This window comes from Mya arenaria, chromosome 10 (genome assembly GCF_026914265.1).
Source record: "Mya arenaria isolate MELC-2E11 chromosome 10, ASM2691426v1".
In the NCBI taxonomy this organism is placed as follows: Eukaryota; Metazoa; Mollusca; class Bivalvia; order Myida; family Myidae; genus Mya; species Mya arenaria.
Window position 1 is genome coordinate 46582506 of NC_069131.1, and position 10917 is coordinate 46593422.

The 10917-nt window shown below is 37.3% G+C and overlaps 1 protein-coding gene across 1 annotated transcript; it reads right to left on the minus strand.

Annotated features, from left to right (window-relative positions):
- Window positions 1-1635: 1635 nt before the first annotated feature.
- On the minus strand, window positions 1636-4071 carry LOC128204744 (uncharacterized protein K02A2.6-like). The gene has a single exon (XM_052906148.1). It carries the CDS (start codon window positions 4069-4071, stop codon window positions 1636-1638), a length of 2436 nt encoding a protein of 811 aa, XP_052762108.1.
- Between the last annotated feature and the right edge of the window lie 6846 nt (window positions 4072-10917).

Below are 10917 nucleotides of genomic sequence, written 5' to 3' on the forward strand. Positions count from 1 at the left end.
CAGCTTAAATCAACTACGCGAATATTGCTCTAGCTGGGGGCTAAGTGTCAATACAGACAAAACAAAAATGATAGTTTTTAAGCGGAGAGGTAGAAAATTAAACAATAAACAATGGTTTTATAAAGGTGTTGAATTAGATGTTGAAAACGAATTTAACCACCTAGGCAGCGTGTTTAGTGCAATGGTACATTCAGTACGAATCAAAGCACCGTGGCAAGTAAAGGGTTAAGGGCCATGAACACATTGTTATTAAAAACAAAACACTTTACTTTTAGTCCTAAAGTTTGTTGTGAGCTCTTTGACTCATTTGTAGCGTCAATTTTAAACTATGCATGTGAAATATGCGGTCATGTTAAATCTAAGAAGATCGAACGCATACATTTGAAGTTTTGTAAACGCAATTTAGGTGTAGCAATGCCGCTATTTATGGAGAATTGCAACGATACCCATTGTAAATAAACAGATTTTCCAGAATTATAAAGTATTGGTTGGAAGTGGCTAAGAGTAAAAATTGTGTTATAAATGCTATATATAACTGCTTGTTACTTCTGGCTCTGAAAATTGACCATGGCAGGGCTCATTGGTTTTCAATAGATCCCGCCTATTTCGTGTGTACATAGACCCATCTGGGCACTGAACAGTGTATGATCTTTCATTTAACTTGTCAACTACAGTGGCTGGTCTCCAAGTTTTATTTAATTGTTGGATCGTTGTATTTTCTCCATATGATAAGGGCTCTAGTGACCTTGCTTGTCTGTCATAATATTTCTTCCCCTTCTGTTTGCATTCTTTTGCAAAATCAGCGAACTCCTGAGAGATATAACAGGGACCACCATCAGATATAACCTTCTCACTAATTCCCCATCTGGCCATTATGCCTTTCATTCTGTTTATGACCGTGGTGGTTTTCATATTGGGCAATTCCTTGACCTCAAAATACCTGCTATAGTAATCCACTATCAGAAGATAGTTCCTGTTTTCCCAGGTGAATAGATCGGTGCCTATAATTTGCCATGGATAATCAGGAATCTCAAGGGGAATTAATGGCTCTTTTGGGTTTGAGTTTCTGTGTTTTAAACAGGTGTTGCATTTTAACACGAGATTGGTAATATCAGTCGATATTCCTGGCCAAAACATAACATCCCGGGCCCTTCTGAGACATTTCTCAGCTCCCATGTGACCTGTGTGAATGAGTTCAAGCATCTGAGACTGCATTGATTTGGGGATGATTATTTAATTTCCTTTCATGACTAACCCATCGATAGTAGTTAACTCTTCACGGAAATTCCAGAAGGGCAATATCTGGGACGGACACATTTTTCTAGAGGTTGGCCAACCTTGAAGTATAGTCTGTTTCAACAATACTAAAGTCTCATCTTGACTTGTTTTGTCCTTCAATTCATTCAATTTTCTGTCAGATACAGGTAAATGAGACATAACCATATGTACCTGCATGTCCATGCCTTGTGACAATTCAGGGAACGTTCCATTTAGAAAGTTCCTGCTCAGTGTGTCTGCAACTGGTACTTGTTTGGATGGATAATGTTTGATGTCAAGATCATAATTCTGTAGCTGTAGTAGCATACGCTGCAATCGTGCAGGAGCTGTGTTTATTGATTTTTTTGAAAAAAGAAACTAACGGCAAATGATCAGTTTGCACGTTGACTTTGTGACCATAAACAAAATGGTGGAACCGCTTGCCGCCGAACAAAATAGCAAACATTTCCTTCTCAATTTGTGCGTAATTGACCTCAGTTTGTTGAGTGATTTTGATGCATATGCAAGTGGCTTCCCGTCTTGCATTATTGTTGCTCCGAGACCAAACTTGGAGGCATCAACGTGCAATGTTAATGGCTTGCTTTTGTCATAATAGGATAAAACCTGATTCGGGTCTGTGATGATTTGTTTCATTTTGTCAAATGCATCACTTTGTGCAGTTTCCCAACAGAATTCAACTTCTTTAGACAGTAATTGTCTCAGAGGGGCTGTTACATATGCCAAGTTTGGGGCAAATCTAGACAGATAGTTTACCATACCTAATATGGTTTCAAGTTCTGATTTATTTTTGGGTGGCTTCATTTTCTGTATAGCCTCTGTCTTTGAGGATGATTTTTTCAAACCTTCTGATGTGAGAAGGTGACCAAAGTAGTCTACTTCTGATACCCCGACCTCGAGTTTGGTTTCGTTAAAACGAATTCCTTCATCATGAGACCTCTTTAGGACTGCTCTAAGATTGGAGTCATGTTCCTCTCTAGATGACCCATACACTAGTATGTCATCCACAATGACAGCTACGCCACTAAGACCTTCAAGACAAGCATCAATCTTTTGCACAAAAAGATCATCGCTTGATTTCAGACCAAAGGGAACTCGGACATATCGGTACCTTCCATATAAGGTGTTAAAACATGTAAGGAACGATGACTCTCTCTCAAGTTTCAATGCAAAATAACCACTCCTAGCAGCAAGCTTTGTGAAGTACTTTGCGCCTGAAAGCTGAGGCAATATATCATCCAGAGTTCTTAAAGGGTAATGTGGACGTTGAATGGCCTTATTCAAGTCACGCGGATCCAGACATATACGAATTTTGCCATTGGCTTTTTCGGCAACGACCATTGAACTAACCCAGTCAGTGGGTTCATTGACCTTTTCGATGACACCTAATGACTCCATGCGGAGTAACTCATCCTTGACTTTTTCTTGTAATGCTATAGGGACCTTTCTTGGGGGATGCACCACAGGCTGGACAGTGGGATCAATGTGAATCTTGCATTCACCGGCTAGCAGACCAATGCCATCAAACACTTCCCTGTACTCCTTTAATACCATGTCCTTAGTGAGGGGGTTGACCTGGGAATCTGACATAACTGTGTATGTGAGATTTATGAGTTCAAAGTCAAGGGATGATTGGAGACTTAGCAAAGGACTTGAATGTGTGTCAACTACATGAAAGTAAACATCCTTTGTTTGGCCAGTTCCAGGATGATTACACCTTAAAGTAATGCATCCCTTTACATTTAACGTGCTTCCGTCATAGGCTGAAAGCTTTGAATGTGAAGCTTCTAGAACTGACTTTATGCCTATGTCTCTAAAGGTTTTGTATGGCAATATATTCACTTGACTACCAGTATCAATCTTGAACTGTACGGACAAATTGGAAGGACCTACCTTGAACTCTGCAAACACCTGCCCATTCCTAACAGTGGACTCCACATTGTCAATCACTAAATCCTTGAAATCGTGAGTACAAGAATTGTCATTGTCAATAACTTCATTAACACTTCTACACACTGATGCAAAATGGTTCCATTTTTGACATTTGTGACATTGTTTTCCCTTTGCGGGACACTGGTGTTGCTGTTGGTGTTTCCGCCCACAATTTTGGCAAGTCCGGGTAACGTCTTCTCTCAAAGTGACGCGCTGTTGTCTTCTCTGCTCCCACTGGCCTGAGAAATTGTGACCAGGCTGGCCTGAGGTGTTATGACCAGTAACCCTTCTTGAACGAACCACATTAACGGCTGCTCCTTGCGATGGTGCCTGCATTTCCCGCAGTTGTGCTTGAGCATATTCAAAGCTTTGACATATTTGAATAGCCTTGCTCAAGGTCAAATTTTCTCCCATATTAATGAGTTTTTCTCGGATTTTTTGTGATACTATTCCAAACACAATCCTATCCCTGATCATGTCTTCACTGTCCTTATAATTGCAATCCTTCACCATTACTCTCAATTTGGTCAAGAATTCTTCGAAAGAAAGTTCTTCCTGTGTCATATTGTTGAAACGATACCGTGCAAAAACGGGGTTGATCGTCGGCTGTAGGTGTTTTGTAATCGCTTCACAAATTGCTGACAAATGTTCTCTGTCGGACGCTGACAGTTCTAGTGTTTTGTACAGGTCCCGACCCTTTTCACCCATCCAAAGTTGCAAATAGGTGATGTGTACATCCTCATCATTCCCTTTAAGTGGACCCTTAAAAATAAGCTCACAGTGCTCTGTGGACTTCTTCCAAGCTTCCGGAAGATTTGAGCTATTCCAATCCATGCACGGTGTTTGAACACCACTTAACTCCATTCTCACAGTGAACAGTTTATTAGATGCTAAATCTATTAATTAACGATCCAATGGTAAAAATAATCCACATTTAATACTATATGAGCGATGATCGAGTTCTTTTCTGACACCATGTTATGTTATGAAGAACGACTGCATGTGTTCTAACTATTTATTATTGATACATATGATACTGGTGAGGATTGTACAGCTCTGACTCACGGTGGAGAACCCACGTGACTTATTTGGTAAAGTGCACGGCAACAAATGTCAACAAGTCTCGATTCAGGTAAGGTTTTTAAAGATAACTTTCTTAATATTTGGAGAATTTTTGTGAAATAAAGACCATAAACCCCGCATTTAAGAGCTCTATCCACGGTAATAAAGAATTTTCTCTAATATCCTAAAGTTTTCCTGAAAATCTTGACCAACTGTTTTCTCAGAGTTGAAATCTAAGGCAAAGTACACGGCTTTTGACAAATCTATCGCTTTACTTCATGTTAGGCGTAAATAATTCACAAATCTTATTTTAAGCAAATTTTATGTATTTTAAAGTTTTCAGCGTGTATTGATTAACTTCTAGTTATTTCAAAGGTAAAAATGAACTAAAACCAAATTGATAAAGTACACGGACATTTTAGGATGATAAAGTACACGGTCATTTTAGTTTATGTTTGAAAGTAGAGTGCGGTTTACAAACTAATAGTTATATAAGCATTTTCTATTCGTGAAGTCAGAATGTATAGTGTTTAGTTTTTATTTAAGTTGTTTCAATAAATTTTGCATTATAACGCACACCTAAATAACTAAATATTTAGCAATCATATTTAATGAGGAGTTGAAAGATAGTCTATGGAATAATTTAAGAGAAAGTCTGCCATTATAAGTTCGATTAGTCTTAAATATGCAGATCAATACAGAATCATACATACATTTCTTCAAAAATCAGATAGTTTTACTTATAAATTATAATCTGGACTGACGGCGAATAAAACATGTCTGTAGTTAGCTGCCCGTTTGTGGTGATTATAAATTTCATGAATGTTCCTATTTTGATGTGATTTAAAACAATAAAATAGGCATATCACAATTAGTTTATATATATTTCCACATTTAAAGCATATTGTTCATACCTTTCAGGTAACGCTGAATCTTTTATTTGGTTCATTCTGAACAAATATTATCTGATCTACATCAGTAAAACTGCGGTCGTTCGAACAATACAGACAGGAACGCATTGTAAAGATGGAGGCTCGGAGTTAGATGGGAAACAGCAAGGAGGAATGAGAGCACACTAGAGTACCAACTTACAGGCTAGGACTAAGACTTGAACATCTAGATAAGAGCTGAGCATGGAACATTAGAATGTTCTAGACTAAAGGCTGAAATGTGATTACAAAATAATTGTGTTTCAAAGCTTGCTGAATTATATAAGATACATGCAGTTAAGAGTTTATAGGACACCAATGGGAAAATCACAACAATGCATCTCTTAACCTTGTGAAAATGTTTTATGCTCAATCCATTTTCATACTAATTTTACACAGCATTTTTTTCAGTACTGTAAGACAAACGAACATTTTGAAAGAACACCATTTGGTAACAGTACGTTTTGCTATTTATCTTAATAAAATGCTAAACTCATCAAAACGTTATTTTAACTCGGCAACATACTGGAATGCACTTCTAACTAGACCATTGTGATCTTTCAATGTGTCCTGATTAGGTGTGTTTCGCCTTAACTTGCCTGCTGAGTCCAGATTTGAACTTGAATGCTGAGCGACACTGTAGGCATTTGTAACGTGTCATTCCCCTGTGTCTAGTAGAAATCTGGTCACTGAGATTGGTCGTGTCACCCAATTTGAACCCACACACACCACAGGTTAGCTTCAATTGGCCGCTTTCGCGTCTTTCGTTTATCTTCAAGTCTTGAAAGAGCAGTTTTGCCACAATATTTGCAAACGTGCAACTTTGTCTCGCCGTAATTGCTGCACCTATAAAAAAGACATGTACTGTCACAAGTTAGCGAGAAATGCTGGCGATGTCAGTACTTGAATATAATTTATAAAAAACACTATATTACTGCCACGCAATGAGTGTTTGATCGTGTAATCAGCATCATAAAACTAAACGATCCTGTCCACTGAAACACGGACCACATTATTATGTGAATAACGCAACCCCTAAAAAACGTTGAAAACACAGTCAGACGACGGCAAATCTTAACCTCTACACGAGGGGAGGCATAATAAAAGTATAACTGTTAGTATATTCTTATTTCTCTGCGGAAAAATAAAGCTAAAAACTAACCTGTGTCTGTGTCAACACTTTCCCGCAAAAACGATGGCAATTGACCAGAATGCCTTCTATCGTGGTCTACAAGATGTTGTTGTTAACCAGGTTTTCAACGAAAACCGGGTTATAAGAATGAGGTTGTCGTTGGGCGGGCAGACGGGCGGGCGGGCGTCAAACATTGGTTTCTGTTCAATAACTTTAGTTAGCATTGATTGATATTGATGAAACTTGGTGTGTAGGTAGCTTATGGGAAGAGCTAGCTTGGGATTGCTTTTGAGGGGGGTGGGCTAAGGTCAAGGTCACTGTTACTAAAAATAGAAAAATGGTCTCTGCCCAATAACTTTAGTTAGCATTGATAGATATTGACGAAAGTTGGTGTGTAGGTAGCTTATGTGGATAGCTTGTTTGGGATTGCTATTGAGGGGGGAGGAGCTAAGGTCAAGGTCACTGTTACTTAAAATAGAAAAATGGTTTCTGCCCAATAGCATTGATAGATATTGATGAAACTTGGTGTGTAAGTTGCTTATGTTAAGAGCTAGCTTGGGATTACTTTTGAGTGGGGAGGGGCTAATGTCAAGGTCACTATTACTTAAAATAGAAAAATGGTCAAGGTCACTGTTACTTAAAATAGAAAAATAGTTTCTGCCCAATAACTTAAGTTAGCATTGACCGATATTGATGAAACTTGGTGTGTAGGTAGCTTATGTACAGAGCTAGCTTGGGATTGCTTTTGAGGGGTGTGGGGCTAAGGTCAAGGTCGACTGTTACTAAAAATAGAAAAATGGTTTCTGCCCAATAACATAAGTAAGCATTGATAGATATTGATGAAACTTAGTGTGTAGGTAGCTTATGTGAAGAGCTAGCTAGGAATTCCTTTTGAGTGGGGAGGGGCTAAGTTCAAGGTCACTATTACTAAAAATAGAAAAATGGTTTCCGTCCAATAACTTTAGTTAGGATTGACAGATATTGATGAAACTTGGTGTGTATGTAGCATGTGAAGAGCTAGCTTGGGATTGCTTTTGAGTGGGGAGGGGCTACGGTCAATGTCACTGTTACTTGAAATAGAAAAATGTTTTTTGCCAAATAACTTTTGATAGCATTGATAGATATTGATTAAACTTGGTGTGTGGGTAGCTTATGTAAAGAGCTAGCTTGAGATTGCTTTTGAGGGGTGTGGGGCTAAGGTCACTGTTACTAAAAATTTAAAAATGGTGTCCGCCCAATAACTGTTAAAACGCGTTCATTCTTCCATTGCCACTCCATTACAATGCGTCTTTTCAAACATGGAGCAATGTTCAATAATGAATTTGAAGAATATTAATAATAAATAAATTTAAAATAACTCGTTTTAGCACCAGTCAGTGAAATAATGAGTATATACACTGAAGGTTGTAAACGACCGTGTACTTTATCAAACCTAAAATGTCTGTGTACTTTATCAATTTGGTTTTAGTTCATTTTCGCCTTTGAAATAACTATAAGAAATTCAACAATACACGCTGAAAACTTTAAAATACATAAAATTTGCTTAAAATAAGATTTGTGTATGAATTATTTACGCCTAACATGAAGTAAAGCGATAGATTTGTCAAAAGCCGTGTACTTTGCCTTAAATTTCAACTCTGAGAAATCAGTTGGTCAAGATTTTCAGGAAAACTTTAGGATATTAGAGAAAATTCTTTATTACCGTGGATAGAGCTCTTAAATGCGGGGTTTATGGTCTTTATTTCACAAAAATTCTCCAAATATTAAGAAAGTTATCTTTAAAAACCTTACCTGAATCGAGACTTGTTGACATTTGTTGCCGTGCACTTCACCAAATAAGTCACGTGGGTTCTCCACCGTGTGACTGCTAGAGATAAACTGACCGCCAGTGTTGGCTGGCTGGCCTTATCATACAAGGTGAACTATAAATAGCGGGAGGAATTAATTCATTGCCGTATAATATTACATGGAAGACGAGTACCATTTTGTTTTAAAATGTCCAGTGTATGCTGATGTTCGTAGAAATTATATACTCATTTAAAAAGTATTCCTCAATTTTTCTTGAAAAAAAATTAGTATAATATATAAATAAATAAAAAAATGATGATTTTTTGCACATGTTTACCTTATATTTATTTATATATTATACTAATTTTCTTTCATGAAAAATTGTGGAATATTTTTTTAAATGACATGTATTCACTATCTTGACCGAAATAAATAAATAATAATAAAAAAAAGAAAAAAGAAAGAAAAAAAAAGTATATAATTACTGTATCCAGGCAATGTGACGAGCACCTGTGATTTGTATTAGGTTTCTTTATAAACGGCAATATTGCTTCTATTTTCATGTTCATTCTATATCTTTCCGCAATTTTCAAGGTTTATGTGTTAAATAATATATTTAACATTCTCACTTTCATATCAACCATCATGCACGCTGATTTGTGTGTAACTTGGTTGATGTTTTCCTTTTGTTCTGTTCATATTGGTTTAACCTGAAACCAATATGCACAGAACAAAAGGAAAACGGTAAGCGCTGTTCACCAACTAGTATTTTAATAGATGTCGTTCAGTTTCTACAGATCGAAAGCAAAGAAAAATGAGCTAATATTTATAAAAATAATGGATTTAAAGATTAAATGTTTTTTATAAATCGTTTATTATGACATTAATTTTCAATTTCACCTATTACACAGTCATCAATTTGACAGGAACAGCAAAAATGGACGACCGAATCACACTGTCCGAATTTGTGTCAACTTGCAGTTGCAAGTGCTTAAGCGAAATGGAGCAGAATTTAAAAACGAGACTGAGAGGTTTTTATGCATTTATTATATATACTTTAAACATATATTGGCAGATATTATCTTATTCTTAGTTAAAATGTAATATTTTCTATCGGAAACAGTGAGACTACTGTATTTCGAACATTAAGAAATATTAGTTTAGATGTTTAATTATTACTTAAGTTTAAAGGAAACCTCTTGGGTTTGGAAAATAGTCTCGGTTTGGTACATGGGCTCAAATGCAGTTTTAGATAGTTACATTTAGGAGTTTGGAAAACACTCTCATAAGACATGGGGTCTCATACGCAGTTTTGTTCTGGAGTATGGAAAACAGTCTGACAAGATATGGGGGCTCGAATACAGTTTTAGACAGTTACATTCTGGGGTCTGGAAAACAGTCTCACATGAAATGGTGCCAATATTCAGATTTATAGACAGTTACGTTCTGGAGTCTGGAAAACAGTCTCACAAGATATGGGGGCTCATGTGCAGATTTTTAGACAGTTACGTTCTGGAGTCTGGAAAACAGTATCATAATATATTGGGGCCAGTATGCAGATTTTTAGACAGTTACGTTCTGGGGTCTGGAAAACAGTCTCACAAGATATGGGGGCTCATGTGCAGATTAATAGACAGTTACGTTCTGGAGTCTGGAAAACAGTCTCATAATATATAGGGGCCAATATGCAGATTTTTAGACAGTTACGTTCTGGAGTCTGGAAAACAGCCTCACAAGATATGGCAGGGGGCTCATGTGCATATTTATAGACAGTTACGTTCTGGAGTCTGGAAAACAGTCTCATAATATATAGGGGCCAATATGCAGATTTTTAGACAGTTACGTTCTGGAGTCTGGAAAACAGTCTCACAAGATATGGGGGCTCATGTGCAGATTTATAGACAGTTACGTTCTGGAGTCTGGAAAACAGTCTCACAAGATATGGGGGCTCATGTGCAGATTTATAGACAGTTACGTTCTGGAGTCTGGAAAACAGTCTCACAAGATATGGGGGCTCATGTGCAGATTTATAGACAGTTACGTTCTGGAGTCTGGAAAACAGTCTCATAATATATTGGGGCCAATATGCAGATTTTTAGACAGTAACGTTCTGGAGTCTGGAAAACAGTCTCACAAGATATGGGGGCTCATATGTAGATTTTTAGACAGTTACGTTCTGGAGTCTGGAAAATAGTCTCATAATATATTGGGGCCAATATGCAGATTTTTAGACAGTTACGTTCTGGGGTCTGGAAAACAGTCTCATAATATATTGGGGCCAATATGCAGAGTTTTAGACAGTTACGTTCTGAAGTCTGGAAAACAGTCTCACAAGAAATGGGGGCAAATATGAAGATTTATAGACAGTTACGTTCTAGAGCCTGGAAAACAGTCTCATAATATATCGGGGCCAATATACAGATTTTTAGACAGTTACGTTCTGGAGTCTGGAAAACAGTCTCATAATATATTGGGGCCAATTTGCAGATTTATAGACAGTTACGTTCTGGAGTCTGGAAAACAGTCTCACAAGATATCGGAGCTCATGTGCCGATTAATAGACAGTTACGTTCTGGAGTCTGGAAAACAGTCAGATTAGATATGGGGGCTCTGCTCATCATATGCAGATTTTTAGACAGTTACGTTCTGGAGTCTGGAAAACAGTCTCATTAGATATTGGGGCCAATATATGCAGAGAGCTCAAATATTTCATACAGTTTAAGACAGTTACGTTCTGGAGTCTGGAAAATAGCCTCATAAGATATAGGGGTTCATATATATGCAGATCTTTAGACAGTT